General features: G+C 40.4%; 2 protein-coding genes and 1 long non-coding RNA gene across 4 annotated transcripts; 2 read left to right on the top strand and 1 right to left on the bottom strand.

Moving 5' to 3' along the window:
- Nucleotides 1-1,651: 1,651 nt before the first annotated feature.
- tmpob (thymopoietin b) lies at nucleotides 1,652-7,325 on the top strand. Its single transcript, XM_015030224.1, has 6 exons — nucleotides 1,652-2,304; nucleotides 2,494-2,611; nucleotides 3,758-3,913; nucleotides 4,056-4,165; nucleotides 4,251-4,351; nucleotides 5,162-7,325. The coding sequence occupies exons 1-6, from the start codon at nucleotides 2,071-2,073 to the stop codon at nucleotides 5,556-5,558; spliced, it is 1,116 nt and encodes a 371-aa protein (XP_014885710.1). The 5' UTR covers nucleotides 1,652-2,070; the 3' UTR covers nucleotides 5,559-7,325.
- A 1,599-nt stretch (nucleotides 7,326-8,924) lies between these two features.
- On the top strand, nucleotides 8,925-16,975 carry ldhbb (lactate dehydrogenase Bb). Of its 2 annotated transcripts, none has more exons than XM_015030226.1 (8): nucleotides 8,925-9,036; nucleotides 12,333-12,469; nucleotides 13,728-13,845; nucleotides 14,677-14,850; nucleotides 14,951-15,124; nucleotides 15,210-15,327; nucleotides 16,029-16,152; nucleotides 16,541-16,975. In XM_015030226.1, exons 2-8 carry the CDS (start codon nucleotides 12,341-12,343, stop codon nucleotides 16,706-16,708), a joined length of 1,005 nt encoding a protein of 334 aa, XP_014885712.1. In that variant the 5' UTR covers nucleotides 8,925-9,036; nucleotides 12,333-12,340; the 3' UTR covers nucleotides 16,709-16,975. The 2 variants fall into 2 exon arrangements, with proteins under 2 accessions (XP_014885712.1, XP_014885711.1); XM_015030225.1 differs by lacking the exon at nucleotides 8,925-9,036 and adding an exon at nucleotides 11,401-12,017.
- Nucleotides 16,976-17,071: 96 nt separating this feature from the next.
- On the bottom strand, nucleotides 17,072-18,476 carry LOC106946098 (uncharacterized). Its single transcript, XR_001424693.1, has 3 exons — nucleotides 18,418-18,476; nucleotides 18,259-18,321; nucleotides 17,072-17,738 (listed from the first exon to the last, which is right to left on the bottom strand). It is a non-coding gene; the product is annotated as an uncharacterized LOC106946098 (long non-coding RNA).
- Nucleotides 18,477-18,521: the final 45 nt, after the last annotated feature.

Genomic DNA, 18,521 nt, shown 5'->3' with positions numbered 1-18,521 from the left:
TCCAAGACATGCTCCACTGAGGAGTCTGTATTCAACATATTTCTCAATGATCAGAAATCCTCTATTAGAACATTTCCGATGGATGCTGGCCTTTACTTGGCACGCACTGTCATTTCCAAACATCCCATAGCATTTCATAATTCATTTTCCTGTTTGACTTTATGTAACTGCTGACTATTTTTTTATTTCCAAATCAATTAAGAAAGCCTGTCTGTGACCAGTTGTTTCATTTGTTCACCTGGTTCAGTAAAGAATGACCTATCAAGAAATGTTGTCAAATATTCTCTCTAGTTGACATCAGGTGGGGAGGTCCATTTTAGATGATCTCATTCTGAAAATATGAACGTTGACGATTAAATAGTAGGCTTTGATAATTTCTCAGAGGCCATGACTGTTATGCTTAAAGGGGCTCTCTGTATGATTCTTGGCCACAGCCTTGTTTTCTGTGCAAATTACACACAAAGAAAGCTTAAGAGGTGTTTCTCAAGGGCTCAACAGTTTTTACGCTTTCACTCCACTGGCAAATCTGCTGTGGAAAAGTTGAACTATACTTGAAAAGCTGTGTTCTCTGTGGTTTGGGAACTGAGGCGAGCATCGATTGCTCGAGTCCTGCAGCAGCATCCCAGAAAGTCCCCCAGAGGAGCTAGTTAGAAGGACAGGTGGGGTGTCACTTCCAAGCAATGCCCTCTAGGGCTGGTGGTGTTAGAGACCTGCACGCCTGCAGAGACCCTTTAAAGACGGCAGGAACATATGTTCAAACAATGCCATATCCTTCTAGATAGGTCTCGAATGGAAACGAATATGCTTTCGTTCTATTCAGTTTCAGAAAATCCTGATTCCGCATTCCATGTCTCATAAAAGCCAGCTTTATAATTCTTTTGAAGAGTACCCTGTGAAGGGTCAGAGGTTAGCTGAAAAAATTTAACTCTTTTGTGCTCCTTTAACTCTAGGATTCTTTGCTTTTTCTTCTTAAGAGGTCTCAAGTAATTTTAAGATATCAATATAGTTATTCTGCTGCTATTCTGACAACTTACAGATATTTTTCTTTCCATTTATCCATTATTTTCAATTATTGCCGCTATCAATGTGTTCTAAGATTTTTTTTGCAAATTTACTGAAAGTGAACAGAAACTTTACGAAGTTATTTTATTTTGAGTACTGATTTTTTTTAAAATCCCTCTTTATAATACATAAGTATATGGATATGCTGCCCCCTTGTGGTACATGAGGGATGATTAAATCTAAACCGCTGAATATTTGCATTGTTATGTAATGTTGTTATCATTAAAATTAGCTGATTATAGGTTGGGAAACTAAAAAATCCTTGCTATAAGAAAGCTAAAATAAGTTGGAAACTAATAAACCCATTAAATAGTCGGTACTATTAAATTTAAAGAAAATTGATTTACATTAGTAACTTAAACTACCTGTCTCGGCTTTCCATCGTATCAAACCCTACATATTATATTCAGTGTGCAGTGGGGTATATTCAAACCCCACTGCACATTTGGTCGCCAGTATTTACACAAAGCTATCGTGTATAAAACAAACAAACGCATCGTCCGGTTCCTTTGTGGCGGCTTCTTGCCTCTGTGCCATTCATAGCCGTCCAATCAAATTAAAGCTCACAGCAGCGCCTCGCCCAATAGCGGTACAGTTTCTTGTGTGGCCCTATTGCATCCGCGGACAGACAGAAGCAAGTGGACCGGTTGGAAGCTAAGCTAACTATTTCAATTGAAAGCCCGTTAATGCCGGATTTTGAGCGAGTTTCTGGCCAAGTATATGCGTGGACCCGTTTCCAAAAATTCCAAGGTACATGGGAGTGTTTTTGTTCCTAGGCTAACAAGCAGAAGTAGACGTTTATTTTGATAAAGCGCTTTGGCGGTGCTAGTTGAGCAGGCAGCGGGTAGGCGCCACTTCTGTTTGACAACAGCGCTATTCGCTCACGTTTCTGCTGTTGTTGTTTTTGGAGCAGCTTACTGGAGTAGATAATTCCTCTGAGCTGCGAGCAGTAAAGGAAGAAACCGCACTTTGAAGTAGTTTTAAGGCTATCTCTACATATAAGTTAGTATGGCAGAATTTCTCGAAGATCCGTCGGTTCTCACGAAAGATAAGCTAAAGAACGAGCTCACGGCGCACAATGTCCCGCTTCCGAGCGGAGACCAGAAGAAGGAGGTTTATGTGCAGTTGTATCTGAAGAACCTGACCATACAGAACAACAAGAAGAGCCCGCCTTTAGACACATTCTCCAGCGACGAAGAGCTGCCCACCCCGGTTGTTTCCAACAGGAGCCGCTCTGGAAGAGTAAGTTTGATTCAAAGGCTGCATGAATTATTTCCTCCCCCCCCCCTCCTCAAGTGAGGCTGTCTGCGGGCCGTCGTCTGATTAAAAAGTTGTGATTTCTTTTTGTTTTGTTTTCTCCCTCCTGGTAATCCCCGTTGCTCTAATTGAAAGCTGCTCTTTATGTATTCTTTAAATTTATTTTCTAACCAGAAAGCAACGAAAAAGACGGATAAGCCGCGCACAGAGGAGGTGGAGGTGACGGAGCTCACAGATGAAGATTTGAAACAACAGCTGGCAAAGCATGGTGTGGACACTGGACCTATTGTTGGTGAGTTTTCTCAGATCCACGCTGCACGCACATGTTATTAAAATTTAAACTCTCCCTTTTAAATTTTTAATCGAGTAAAAGTTAATTTCTGAAAAACAATTCGTTAGCATGCTCTTTGTAAATTATGTAAAATTAAATGAATGATTTTATTTTTTTATTTCACTTAAATAAGCCATAAAGCAGATGGATAAATCCTGAAATCAAACCCTTACAAAGACATCATGTCTGTCAAGCTTCACAACTTAAAATATGTAGTGTAAACTTGTTTATTTTATGTAACATTTCACCTGTTTTAGGTCAAATAATGAAGTTTTTTGTTAACCTTAACTATTTGTATGGTTAGGGTCGGAGCTGTAGTGTGAATTAAGTTTAGTATTAGGAATTTATCAGTAAAGTTTACAAGTTAGACACAAATTGAGTTTTTAAATTGAATGGAAGTTAATAAAAAGTACTACAATGGATAGAAATATAAAGTTATGACTTTAGTTTTAAAAAAATTAAAAGTGTTTAAGTAGATGAATATCAAGAGGACTTCAATAAGTAAAAAAATGGATAAATGTCACAAGAGAGTTAAAATTATTTAATAAACTAAAATAGGGTAATAAAACTAAAATACAGATGTAGAAATACAAAATGTATCAGTCATAAAATCGTGTTAAGTTACAGTAATTATGTGACGGGTTTCACTTGAAATGATGCATTAAAATGTGATTTGTGTAAAATGGTTATTGAACTGAAAATGGAGGCTGTTTACAATTGGAAAAATGTCCTTAGTTTGTCTTTAGAAATTGGAAAAAAGTTGTCTCAATCTAACGGTTCTAGCTCAATAATAGAAGATTGTAAAAGCTATTTTGCAATCTTACTACTGTCGCACAAAATATGTTTGCTCTTGTGGCTTCTTTATAGTTAACCTGGATAGAGTTAATGACAGTTACGGCTTCAAGTTCTGTATTGGAATCTGACTGAAAATGAAAAAGAAAATAGATATCGGTTGTTTCTTTCCTAAAACCGAAACTCAAAACAATAGTGGTGACGCATCAGCCGGTTTTGACTGGACATACTTGCAGCTATCGCTCCCTGAAGCAGAACATCATGCATCATGCCATTTGTCTTCTTTGGAGAAAAAGCATTTCTCTGTCTTCTCAGCTTCGACCCGTAAGGTGTATGAGAAGAAGCTGCAGAAGCTTCTGGACGAGCATGCGGCCGAACCTGCAGCTCCTACAGATGTCACAACTCTCCCCAAAGCAGACAGCAACCAGAACGGCAACACAAACTCTGACCACTACAGTGACAAAGAAGATGGTGAGCACTGATCACTTCCCTTGTAATATATATGTTTTAGACATGAGTAGGTTTGTTGGGGGGGAAAATAGCCAGTAGCACACGTTTAGTAGTCTTATATAGACCTATAAGTAAGTGTGTGGTTTGTTTCCTCCTTATTCAGAAGAGATTGTTCCCCCTGAACCAGAACCGGTTCCTGTGGTTGAGAAGCCTGTAAGGAGCAGAGGAAAAGCTCCCGTCACAGTCAGAACCAGCAGCAGACGACAAACCAAGGCGAGTCGCGCTTTTCCATTTAGTTTTATAAATGGTCGCACGTTGGTGTGAGTTTGTTTGAGAATGTTTGATGCTACACCGGCAGGTTGTGGAAGAGGTCATCACTGAAGAGACTCCAAAGAAAGCCAGCAAGAGTGTGGTTGAAGATATCCTTGCCAATGAAATAAACACACCCACAGGCATCAGGTAACTATTGAGGTTATGTTTTATGTTATAGGTTTACTTTTGCTGTTCAGCTTCAGTTTTATTTATACAGCGTCGTCTCAAGACACTTCACCAATTCAATCACACATGCGTTCCAGTTCATCCCAGTTGTGAAACTGTGGAGCAAGTTCAGCTAATTATTCAAAGTATTTGGAAAAAGTTTTTTTATCTAAGGAAACCCAGCAGATTACGTTGAGCCGTTGATTTTCAGCGGTCACTCCTCATGGACAAGCACGTAGCGACAATCGCTTGTTTTGTCTTTGACTTTATAGCAGTCTCTCATGCCGAGCATGTAGCAACAGCGGAGAGGAAAATAATTCCACTTTAACAGGAAGAAAAATGCAGCAGAACCAGAACCTGGCTGAGTACGACCGGGAATTTAAGAAGACAGAGCAGATACACAAAAAGAAATGGATGAAGTGATGTAGGAGTGTTTTCTATGTCCATGAAGTTAAAACGTAAATAGGAGGAGAGGAGAACGATTATTTGATGGCACCGTTATCTCAGCTGAAGCTCCTCTCCAGGAAGGAATCACAGCCAACCGTAACGCGTCTATGGAAAGAACGACAACTAAGAGAAAACATAAAGTTAACTGTTGAAAGCAAATTGTGCAAATTGGAGAGTAGTAGTAGAAGAAGTTCAGAAAATGTGGTCGTAGTCTCAGAGCTTTTAGTTGCAGGTCAGTCTTCTTTTTTTTTTTTTTTGCCATTAAAAATATCAATTAGTGTTTCAATTAATCAGCTAATTAATTTCAAAGTTGATCTTTTTTTGGTGTATTTATTTTGGGTGCAGTGCAACCTGCAGGCGTCCAATCAGAGGGGCAGCCGGTCGGCCATTAAAACCCAGCGAGTACTGGCTGGACGAGTCCCGTGTGCAGCGCACTGTTCACACAGAGAGCCGCAGCTACACCGAGACGTATTCTCAACCAATCAGCTCCGCCTCCTCCAGCAAAGCTCCGCCCAGACGAGGTTTCTTCTCCGTGCTGATCAAACTCCTGCTCCTCGTTGTGGTGGTCGGCTCCCTATACTATGCGTACCAGAGCCTCAGTTCGGATCAGATCGACGTCCTGAAAGGCCTCCTAGACGCCGTCGTCGTCCCGGTCCAAAGTGCTGTGGAGACGGCAGCCAACTACCTTGGCATTGGCGGCGGCACCGCCCCCGCCGCCGCCATCGGCAGCCCCGACAACTAAAGGACCGTCAGCAGCTTGCCACCATGCCCGGATCACCTCCCTCGCCACAGCGCGCCACAACTCCAACAGCAGGCCACGCCTCCTTTTCCTCCTTTTCCCGTCATGTTTGGACAACAAAAAGACAAAGTTTTAATTGGAACGACAGACTTTCTTTTACCAGACTCCGACTTTTCTCCCGCCACAGCAGGGAGGACGGTTCCTCAAAACAGTAGCTTCTGAATAACGCTGTTGCACGACAGTCAGAAGAGACGACTTAAATGTTGATTTTAATCTGTGAATCGTTTGTGTCTTTGTGTGCATCTAACCCGTATATGTAGAAACGAGTGTGGAGCGGAGGAGCCAGTTTTATCCGTGCATGATTGTAGTTTTTTTGTTTTGTTTTGTTTGTTTTTTTTCCCCCCTCAACTGTCATACTGTAGTTTTGATCCGACGCGCTGTGCCAGGTGTTTTTCTGACTGTGAAGTGCCTGGACACTTGTTAGCACTTAGTGACCCTCCCCTCCTTTTATTACTTCCACTTTTATTTTATTTTTGTTTTCCACACACAAAGCAGCGCTTCTATTAACACCATAATGTTCTTATTTTTCTGTACGAATTAAAAAAGAATTGGCTTTGTAGCAGTAGAGTTGTAGGTAGTTATTTTCATGTCTGTGGTGCTCAGGTTGATTCATTTCAGACGTTTTGTTGTGGTTTGTGGTGGGAGGAGAGACAGGCGGTGCCAGCAGGTCACCGAATGAGGAAAATCAGCCGGTTAATGCTTCCCTGTCTTTCCCAGGGGTTTTCAGTAATGATGAGTAAAATCTAAACTCGGTATTGGAATCATGATTAGCTGACTATGAACTGAATACTTTTTTTTATTTTATTTTTTGGCATCTTTTTTCAGCATTGTCATGAATTTACAGAGAAACTCCAAATTTAGTGTATTTTTTATTTGTTTTAACTGCCATATATTTGACTCAAAGGAGAACTCAGAAACGCAATTGTTATATTCCATCCTTACCTACGAACCCATATGAGTTTATATCGGCCGAATCGTGTTCTCAAGTTACGTCTCTTTTTATTTTAACCATCGTTTATGAGATTTTTGATCCTTCAGTCCATTATACAGGGCTGGCTGTTGCAGTGCACCCACATAGCCCGCCTCAAACGGCCGCAAAGACGACAGCTGGAGGAAAGTAACTCGCTTCAGGGCGGTTTAACCCGGTCTTAAATTCGTGAGCGCTAAACTAACGGCAAGGTTAAATGCTTGGGACTTTGGTTTGTTTTCTTAGCAGAAGTGAGGACTCGCTCGTTTGGAGTGGCACAGATTTTTGCGGGGGGGGGGAGGGGTTTGTTTCTATTTTGATATTTTTCTAAAGTGGCATGCTCAACGTTTTTTATAGACATTTTAAGGTGTAACGATTTCAAGCAATATGTTAGCGATGCGAGTAATACTGTACAGCAAATCTGAACCTTGCTAAATTACAAGTGATTCATCTTCAGGCAGCTCTCCAACAATGGACACAAATGACTGGGGTTATGTGGGTAAGGATTTTTAATCTGTTTATTTATGATAATGTAGGTTGTGTGTCAAAAAATAAATTTTGTTGTCACCACATTTTCTTTTTGTCCACTTTCAGCTTTTTATTGGCGTAAAGTCCTTATACAGTTTTTTTTTGTGTCAAATACAGTCTTTGATAATATGGACTTTGCTTTCAGGTTTTTCTGGATAAGTCTGGTGAAATGTTCAATAGCCTTATGATGCTGAATAAATGCAGTAGTTTTCCCATTGTTTTTTTATTTTATTTTTATTAACTTACCACGTTTTGTCTTTGATAGGGTTTAGACGTAGTGACCGCACTGATCAATAATAAAGAGTCAGTCTACTTTAGGTGGATCACAACCAACAATCCTTAAGCTGGCTCTAAAATGCCAAGGAAGTAAAAAAGCACATTTTAAGATACTGTTACAAACAAAACGAAGATCCCCAAAGTGCACAAACTATTTTAAAGACCCAATATTTAGTCTATGAAACTAGTCAAGGTCTGACATGTAAGACAAGTATTTAGATGCCGCAAAAGTAGTAAAACAACCAGATACCGGAAGTTAACTCCGGCATTGTTTCATTACTGGTTGATCCAAGAGATAGTAGGACTTACTACTGTTCAAGAAGGGTTAAGGGTAATACTGTGTACTCTTAACATCTAGAATGTTTTAAAATACGAGGATGAAAAACCAGAATGTTTGTATGTAAAATTAACTTTTTGTAATGGAAAACGTGGAAGCTCTCTGGACCAGAGATGCTTCGTCTTGAAATCCTGTGAAAGCTTCCTCCACGGACGTCAGCTACCTGTATTGACTGAAGTTCAACTCTCAAGCAAACAGGACATAACACCTGCAATAAGTTGACTTTGGTTACACGTACGCTACGTTTATCATTTGTCTATAAGAAGCTCTCCTTATTCTTTATTTTTTTCATTTGCACAAAAATGTTACACCTCCCAAAGAGATTAGAATCTTTTTTTGTGAGCCACCTGGCTTGTAAATGCTGATAAAATCAGACCTGTGTCACAAAGACAAAACTGGAATTGTAGGTTTGTAAATGTATTTCCTGAAAGTTTGCGTCAGTGAACAGTCGGACAACAGTTTTTCATTTATAATTTGTCTATGCCACTGTTTTTACATTGTAACCACAAGATCTGATGTAAAACTTATTTTCCCAACAAGAATTATTCTTTTTTTTTCTTTTTCTTTTTTTTCTATTTTCCATTTACACAATTAAGGTCAACATCGCATGAATAAACAGAAAAAGCAATAGGTTCTCAATCTGGCCTGGAGGAACTGACTCACAGTTAAGTTATGGAGTCGACATGACGAGCATCTGCGAGAAATCAGTCATCAAGTCTCCACGGTTGAACTGCAGAGAAGGAGAAGTCTGAGTTCACATTGTGTCTGTGAAGTTGTAGGCGCTCTTTAAGGTGCAATGAAGACAATTTGCACCCATGCTAACTAAAACACATTGCAATAAAATTGAAAGTAGGGAGTTAAAATGTTTTACTATATCCAAAACCTCTGCTGCCAAGAAAATAGCTGAATGGGCGATAAAGTAAAGAAACATTGTTTCAGTACGTCTGGATGTTTATTTCTGTTCTCTTCAACTCCTCGAAGCAGAACAAGGAGCAACACTAACGCCAAACATCATGGAAAAAATAAATGTAAAATCATGTTTTTGACTGAACAAAAGTTACCAATAAGTCGGGATAATTGTTGTGAATTGTTTTCATTTCCGACCTTGTTTCTTTGAAGTGTTTTTTGAAGAAAAGACACTGTGAATGTCGCTCTGTGTGGCCGAGGCGACCCACTGGAGACGGAGAGGCTTAGTGGGATAAATCCAGGAGGTTGATGCAGGCAGGCAGAGCGGCACGTCTACAGCGGATCCTCTTGTTCTGGAGAAAAGGCGAGCAGCTCCAACTAACGTACACGGTACCTCAAGACAAAAGGTAAAACAAATAATTATGTTCATACTAAAGTGATTTGAACAATCCGGTCAACAATTGTAGCCCGATATTATCTGCTGCTTTTTATTTATTTAGAAGCAGGAAAGGATTCGCTCTTCGATCTAGAAAGGCAGCTTAAGTTCATTTGGACAAGAAATAAGCACATCATGAGGTTTAAAACTGGAAATCTAGTATTCAGGTAGAGCATTTGTAGTTTTATTTTGTTTTAATATCTGCTAAATGTCTAATAGATCCAAAAGTAGTAAAGAATGTGTTCTAAAAAAGATGCATTCAATTCTTAAAACAACAGCTTTATAATGCAAAATCATTCCTCAACATAATTTTGCATTATGATTCAGAATTTCTTTGCTTTCTACCTTTAGTGTTACATAACTTGCATCTGAAAGAAAACACCTATCCCTGAAGTATGTTTAATTGTTTTCCATGCATGTTCCTTCAAGTTAATATATGCACAATTACCATTACAAATCACATTTTCTCCATCACCACTGCATGACTGACCTTACATCTTTAAGAGACACAAATATATGATATTGTTGTAAATGAAAGCAGGCTTTTATTGTGAAAACACAGAGCTGCCGTCCCTTCTTCCTGACCTTGGTGCTAAGCCATGTAAATACCTCCTCATGTTTACGTGCTTGGAGTGCACAGCACTCTTCATGGGTAATCCAGTGTCTCTCAGTTATAATGAATGGGCAGATTTACAGTAAGCAGTATATTGTTGTCAGTAACATTTGTTAACCAGATATTTGTATATAGAAATATCTGAAATATAGTATTTAGAAACATCATTTTTCTCTCAGTCTGACATGAAATCAGACCAAAAACTCTTCCTGTTTGTAGATCTGTTATTACTGCCATAATTATGCCTGTTTGTTGACAGTTTTTATATTACTTCTCCTAGGCCAATAAGATTACTAATTTTAATTACTAAAACTACTAATTGAATGATTATGCCTCAGATTGGTTCGTTAACAGTTTTTGAGTTAGCTGCAGCCAAACCTGTGGATGTATTTTAAGACAACGCCTCAAACACATCGCTTCCTTGTGTGACATCAAAAGGAAATATAAATAAAATAAATCGGTGAAGTCATCGAGAAGAGGACTGTAGACCTTCTAAAAATCTGGTTTTCTTTGGGAGCAATTTCCTGATGCCTGCAGGTGCCACACGTATTTGTTAAAACATTTATATGCAGATATATAAAGCATGAGAATGTGTAGGTGTCACGCCATTTAGGAAGCAGACGGATTCTTTCAGAGATTATTTTGGTGCAAAGCAAAACCAAAAAGGCCTTGTCAACAGCAAAAAAAATAAATAAATAAATAAAAAGATTGACAGATTATATAGTTTGCAAATTATACAAACATCTATGCAAAGATGTTTGTTGACTTTAGTTTGCCATTTAATTAAATTCTACCAAACAAACCATTAGTGAAACTGAACAACCTTGGGTTAGACATCCCAGTATGTAACTGGATACTGGACTTTTTAACCAACCGCTCCCAGAGCGTGAAAACAGGAGAGCACACCTCCACCACCATATGGACTAACAAAGGAGTTCCTCAAGGCTGTGCGCTCGGTCCACTGCTCCACTCCCACTCATCCAATCACAAGTTTGCAGATGATGCAATAGTTACAGCCAAAAACAATGAGTCTTTATACATGGAAGAGTTTGAGCAATTGATAGTGTGGTGCTCAAATCACAATTTATTTCTTAACACCATGAATAAAATAAATAATCTGAGATACTTGCAAATCCAGACAGCAGCACCTCTTGTACCCGAGGAAGCTAACGAGAGCCGAACACCTAAAGAGGCTTGTGATTAACTTTCAGAACAATGCTGTCCAAAGTTTGTTAGACAGACGTTTAGTCGGGTCCTAAAGCTGAACAACAAGGGAGGGCAGTGGTAAAATAATCGGGACCAATCTCCTGCGGATCTCCTCTTTAACATCTTGAAAGACCAGTACCATCCAGCACATCATCTGTTCTCAGGGAGAAGATACGGGTCCATCTCGGCCAGAACCACCTTGACGGCCAGCAGTCTGTACCGTGCTGTTTTACTGCAAGAGGCACCGGTGCACTTCACAAAACAGATGGCAAATCCGACTCAATCAGTTCTGTAAGGAGGAATGGGACAAAATTCTATCAAACTATTGTGAGAAGGAGACCTGAAACATTTAACCAAGTCTCACATTTTAAAGGTGATACCACATCCTGAAGAAATGCAAACGTCTGACTTGGAAGAATTTGTTCTGGGTTTTTTTTGACAATTAGCAAACAGAAATAATGTGGCTGATCAGATTTTAAGTCAAAATGTTTTTACAGTGTATATTAACATCCGGTTTCAACTGCACATAGACATATTCCCAATGTTCATGTGCATAATTCAGATTCTCATTTTCAAATTATGTGTTAGATAATCACAACTAAAACTACGTATACCTTTAAGAGCTGATGATGCAGGTAACTGTGTTCCATAAATAAATGCTCTTAATGTACAAATTTAATTTGGAATAAATGCAAACAGGAGGAAGTTTCACTTCATGAGCTTATTACTGGAGGGAAAGTTGAGGTTCTTGGGTAGTGCAGGTGCAGCAGATGGAAGCAGTGTTAAGGGATTACAGTAACTCCTTTAGCGGCGTGCAGTCAGTGAGATTATAGTGTCCCATCCTCCGTGAGGGGAGGATGGCTCAGGGAGAGGAGGAGAGAGGAGATCTGTGCAGCTCGCAGCTCCTTCATCCGGTCCTGAGTCACATGTCCTCTACGCTGCTGCTGCTGCTGCTGCTGCTACTGCAGCACACCGGGACACCTACCTCGATTTTCTGGACTGCACAGCCACCACCGTGGGGACTGTCGTTGATGCAGCTCTAAGGGAAGCACGCCTTAGGTGTCCCCACCAGTCTGCCATGCTGATTACATGGTGGTATTTATACCTAGCAGCTCGGAGCTTCGCCGAACAAAGCAAGTATTATTGCTGCTCTTTCTGTGTCTGACTGCGTGTCGTTTCAAGGTGAACTCTGCTGACAAATCATGTGCGGGACAGAGCTCAGGAAGTGTGGTTTCTAGTGGTGGATTATGGGATTTAGACGAACAAAAAAAAAGGGGGGGAATGATGAGATAACTGCCACATTTAATTCTTGATCCTGCTGCACTTTGATGGACTGCAGTATTTGTGAAGTTTAGCTGGCAGAGCACGTCGCGTCTCTTTGAAACGGTTGATGTTTGGCCGTCATTTGACCGTAAAATGTTTCATTTTGTTTCGTTAACACGTTTCAGCACTGAGAATGGCTTCAGTCCTGCAAAAGCTGATCACCCCGCTGTTCACCGGCACTCCTGAGCCCCCCAGGAACAAAGTGACGGTAGTGGGTGTGGGTCAGGTCGGCATGGCCTGTGCCGTCAGTATCCTGCTCAGGGTAAGATGTCCACTCTTTTTGCCTTTTGCACAACATCCCCTCCCCACCTGCTTCTGCCACAGCACAAGATAATTCCCCTGGATTCTCCTGGATTGACAACAGATTACTGATCTCTTGGCCTCTGATCTTGATCTTATCCCCTCTGTCTCCAATTGTCATGAAAGGAGGTGGCTTGCACGCTCTTACTACTGAAACATGTCAGACTGTTTTCGCAAATAGGACAGCTATGCCCTATATATAGCTGTAGAGCAAAAACTGTGACCCCAAAATGAAATGCTTAAATATAACTTTTTTCTCACGATAGTTTTGGAAGCTGAGTCTGAGGAAGGTTTGTCTAAAGCATCTAGATTCAAGGAAGTAGTAGAGTAGCATATTTCTATTATCAAAAACTACAGTGGCTTACCAAAGGATTCAAACATAGCGATGCTTTTTACATATATATATATGTTTGGTACAACTTAAGTTAGAACTCGGTGGGATTTTCTGTGAAATAAACTAGGGCATAATTGTGAATTAGAAGGAAAATAATCAAAGGCCTGAGTCATTTTTCACAAATAAATCTGAAAAGTGTGGCCTGCATTTCCCCACCTGAATAGCTCATTTGCAGAACCACCTTTCCCTGCATTTGTAGTTGTATATTTTGGGGGAGAATGTCAGCAAACATCAGTTTTCACAATTCCACTGCGGCTCCAGCTGAATGATTGGGATCATTGTTGTGATTCAAGATAAATCTCAATTTATTTCTAGCCTCTGACAGGTTTTCTTCCAGAATTGCCCTCTATTTAGCTGCACCTATCTTCCCGTCAGCTTCAGTTATAATTTGGAGGAAAAGCATCTCCTCAGCATGATGGTTACACCACCATGCCTCACTGTGAACATGGTACATTCTGTGTAGTACCAATTATAGCATAAAATAATGCCATTTATCATCCAGGCCATTTATCATCTTTTTGCTACTCTTAAATGGAGACTTAGAGTTTTGTTGGCTGTGCTGAGTGTTTTAGTTTGAGTATTCAGAATAATGAGGGTCAAATAAAAGTGCATAATACACTTCCTTTCCAATTCCAAGTTATACACTATTTTCTGTTTTTCTGTCTCATAAAATCCCAATAAAACACATTGAACTCTGTGGCTGGAATGTGACAAAACATGCGAGGGATACAGCATAAACAGCTGCAGGTTGCCATCTATTCGTGCTACAGGAGAACGCTAAATGTTGGAGCTTTGAAAGAAATTGCTTGAACTCGGTGTGTCGCAGGAGCTGGCTGATGAGCTGGCCCTGGTGGATGTGGTGGAGGACAAGCTGAAGGGAGAGATGATGGACCTGCAGCACGGCAGCCTGTTCCTCAAAACCCCCAAAATAGTCGCAGACAAAGGTAAATCTGTTTCTATTCCAACAACTATTAACATCCATCCATCCATTTTCTTTACACCCTTGTCTCTTGGTGGTTCAGGAGGGGTTGCTGGTGTCTAGCTCCAGTTAACGTTCCGGGCGAGAGGCGGGGTTCACCCTGGACAGGTCGCCAGTCTGTCGCAGGGCAACACAGAGACACACAGGACAAACAACCATGCACACACACACTCACACCTAGGGGCAATTTGGAGAGGCCAGTTGACCTGACAGTCATGTTTTTAGACTGTGGGAGGAAACCGGAGTACCTGGAGAAAACTCACGCATGCACAGGGAGAACATGCAAACTCCATGCAGAAAGACCCTTCTTGCTGCAAGGCAACAGCTCTACCTACTGTGGCACTGTGTAGCCCAATTATTAACATGGAACATTATATTCCAGCTGATACTGAAAATATAAATCAAAATTTAAGACAAGCATCAAACAAAAAGTGCAAGTAAGACATTACTCAATAATAAAGTGGGAAAAGGAGATCCTCAGGGATGTGTGCTCAGTCCTTTGCTCTTCACTCTGTTGACAGCAACATTTAGCCCAAACCAGCTCATTAAGTTTATTAATGATTCATCAAGACTCATTAAGAAGTGATGACTAAACATTTGAACAGTGGAGGGGTGAAGCAGCGACTGAACAGATGTGAGAAATCACCGTTTGTCTTGTAATGTCGACAAGACTGCACTTTAGAGAAATTATCATCTGTTATTCATAGATGTAAATTTAGACTGGCATCTTAAACTGTAAAGTTCTTTTTTTTTTTTCCCCCATCACAACTTGTTGACCGCTCTATTTCTTTTTCAGATTACTCAGTTACAGCAAACTCCCGCATCGTTGTCGTCACAGCCGGAGTCCGTCAGCAGGAGGGAGAGAGTAGGCTGAACCTCGTTCAGAGGAACGTCAACATATTCAAGCACATCATCCCTCAGATTGTACGATACAGCCCCGACTGCATCATCATTGTTGTTTCCAACCCGGGCATGTCCAACCCTTCCTCTATATAAAACTCCGCTTTTCCTCTTCCATATAAAGGCTGCAATATTAATTTTAAATACCGCTAAAATGCTTTTTTTAACAGTCGACGTTCTGACCTACGTGACCTGGAAACTGAGTGGCCTTCCGAAGCACCGCGTCATCGGCAGCGGCACCAACTTGGACTCGGCCCGCTTCCGCTTCCTGATGGCGGACAAACTTGGCATCCACTCCAGCAGCTTCAACGGGTGGATCCTGGGAGAACACGGAGACACCAGTGGTGAGGAATTTGTTTGTTTTTGCCTAGATATATGCTGGCACTTTGAACTTTCTGCCTCATCAGAACCTCACAATGTGCATGTTAGTGCCTGTATGGAGCGGGACGAATGTGGCCGGAGTCAACCTGCAGACACTGAACCCCAACATCGGCACAGACTTTGATGAAGAGAACTGGAAAGAAACTCATAAGATGGTGGTGGATAGGTAAGCACCTGGGGAGCCGCTACCTTTGTTTGGTCCATCTGTCGTTTGGTTTTACATTAAAATATTCTAAAGAACAACATATTTATCTGATGATTTACACAGGAGGGGAATACATATAAAAAATATGTAGATATTTAGGTCCGTTACCTTATTTAGCTGTCGATATGTGGCTGTTTTCTTTCTCTGTCTTTCATAAAGACACATCTGAATTGCCTGAATGCCATGCTCTCCCATCTTTCCCGTTTTTAAGAATATGCCTGTATGATGTCATAAATACGCCCCTGAAAAACAGAAAGTGGGTAATTTACTAAATGATGGTAGAAACTCTGACCAACAACCATGGCAGCAGTCATTTTGAGAGCATTAGTAAATGTGTCATTGTCATTTTTGTAGCTGTTTAATTTTGGGGCAAGACTCCGAGCCCAGACGTTTCCGCTTATGGAACCATTTTCTCTGCTCACTCCAGCGTGGGCTGATAATTGTTTTCACATAAATAGAAAGCAGTGTTGGTGTACATCTTCCCTAAAACACAATACATCCCCAAAGATGCCTTTACAAGAGAAAATGTGCTTTACATGGGGTTTGTTTTATAATTTGACATTAAAATGAGCTAAATTTAAAGTCTCAGCAGAACTAGGTCCAGACGTTATTTAGTGAAATCTTTTACTGCATGTATTTCTGTGCATTTCTGTGTCTTTAAGCGCGTATGAGGTGATCAAGCTGAAGGGTTACACCAACTGGGCCATCGGTCTGAGTGTGGCCGACTTAACCGAGAGCCTCATGAGGAACATGAACAGAATCCATCCGGTCTCCACCATGGTGCAGGTGAAGCATAAATGCATGCATTCATTCACTCACTCATTCATAAGTAACTTGTACTTGACTTCTACTTCCCATAACAGCCTTTCAGAAATGTTAATGCTCTCTGCCTTATAATCAAGTTGGATTTGATCAGCTTCTCGGTTTATAAGAAAAATAGATATCTAATTCAGGAAATTATCTGTCTGTCCAGCTATCTAGCCTTATTTTGTGGTTGTAAAGTGACAAACCTTTTCTTTAATGTTCAAGTGATGTGAAAGCACCATATTAAGCTAAATATTTTTCTTTTTTTTGATTGATTGATTAATTGATTGGTTTTTCCTACCACTGCAACAGGATGTAATCAGGAATCCTTGTGACTTGGTTTTTGACTTTCATGTTTCTGCCTCAACAGGGCATGTATGGGATCAGCGACGAGGTGTACCTGAGTCTGCCCTGCGTGCTGAACAGCGGAGGCGTGGCCAGTGTGGTCAACATGACCCTGACGGATGAAGAGGTGGCCCAGCTGCAGGCCAGCGCCAACACGCTGTGGGACATCCAGAGGGACCTGCGGGACATCTAACCCACCACAAGGGGGCGATGCAGAAGCATCTCCTCGGTTCGGTTGCTCTTCACTCTGCAGTCACTGAAAACCATTCGGTTCCACTTGCTTCGCCTCACTCACTTCTTCCTGTAGATTCTTATCATATTTAGCCGTAGGTGTCATTTTGAACATCTATAAATGTTCGTGAGGAGATCAAAGGTGGAAAAAACAGAGGGAAATGTCTTGATGTACATGCTCGGAACCACAAAGCGTTGCTTTGATGCAAAATAAAGAAGGTTTACTGGGGTGTGGCTTCACTTATTCACTGGTACACATTAAATATACTCTGTTATGATTACAGTGCTGCAGAAACACGTCACCGTGTCTTAATGTGAGTTAAGAGCATCATGTCTGACCCCCACATGGCACCTTCAGTGATGACAGGGTGGTGATGTTTGACTGCAAGCTGCTGATGTTCACTCAGCGTCTTAATAGTTGACAGGTTTAATTGACAGGATAGGAAAGAAGGGAGGAAACAAAAACGAAAGGAAGGACATAACATGTAAAGAATAAAGTTTGAAAAGCTACATTTGTTTCAAATGTTCCTTTCCCAACTTACCAATACCAGGAACATACTGAAAACAATTTCTAAACTTTGCTTAAAAAGCACAATGAAAGAGGAACCAAAGTACATTTTCTGCCAGCAAACATCACAGCACATTAGAATGAAGTCAGTCATAATCAATTTACATTTTCAGAACAATGAAGTTTATTTAAGAGTTCTTTGCTGCAGATTATCCATTCATACCAACAATGACATTTTGGAGTTCAAATATCCAACAGCAAGTACGACAACTGGACCAGGCAAAAAGTAATCAGAGATGTTTGAAGCTCCACTCTCGGTGAAGATGTCTGCCTCCACCTGAAGAAGGACGAAGAGATTTTAGCTTCTAAGCAGGTTATAAAACATGTAAGTGAAGCGCAGGCTCGCCTTCTTCTGCAGCTTGTTGCAGGAGCTCGACGGAAGCTGAAGACAATCCCGGCCCATCGCTGATCTGATTAAAGTTCACTTGAGAGGAACAAAAGAGAAACGTTTGGAACATTAGAAAAATGTTTAGCATAATAAAATTTACAGGAGCTGGTTGTCGCCTTCCCTCTGGCCTTGGATGCATAATATTTTTTTATGCATGAATTTAGGAGAGGTTTTGAAAAACATCGATGAATCAAAACATTTATTAATTTATTTGTATTAGTATGCACTCTTTTTTTTCTATGTCTATTACTCACTCCCATCCAGATCCTCAAATCATACCAGGATCACATGTTTAAATCAAGATTTTCAGTATTTTAACATTTTGAAGTGGTTAAAGGAGCCTGTTCTAACATACATTGAGTGGGTCTGTAGTGCTTGAAAATATGGATTTAAAGATGTCATTTCTTTTTATTATTTGGTATCCAAACTAAATTTCAAGAAATGCTCCATACACATTGCCCTCCTGAAATAATTGCTTTTGGTGTCGGTGTACAATTCCAACATTAACGGCATAAAGAAAAAGATGAATGAATAAATAAATAAATGTGAGACGCACCTAATTGTAAAGCATCCCCTTCTTCTCTGCTGCTGCGCTCCAGCAGGGTTGAGCGGTGTCCCTCTGCAAAGTGTCAACATTTTGTCCTCAGCAACAAAACAGTTTCAGACTGCCTACGTTCTTTTTTTTTTTTTTTTTTGCTATAAATGTTTGCCTTACGTGCGCCTTTAAGATACAAGACTGCCTGAGGAGTCCAGTTTCTCCTCTGAAAGAAAAAAATACCAAATAATTCATATATATATATATATATATATATATATATA

Source organism: Poecilia latipinna, unplaced genomic scaffold (genome assembly GCF_001443285.1).
Source record: "Poecilia latipinna isolate Pla-1442-1.1 unplaced genomic scaffold, P_latipinna-1.0 Scaffold175, whole genome shotgun sequence".
Lineage (NCBI taxonomy): Eukaryota > Metazoa > Chordata > Actinopteri > Cyprinodontiformes > Poeciliidae > Poecilia > Poecilia latipinna.
Note: the sequence above shows the minus strand (reverse complement) of the source record. Positions and strands in the feature narration are given on the sequence as shown.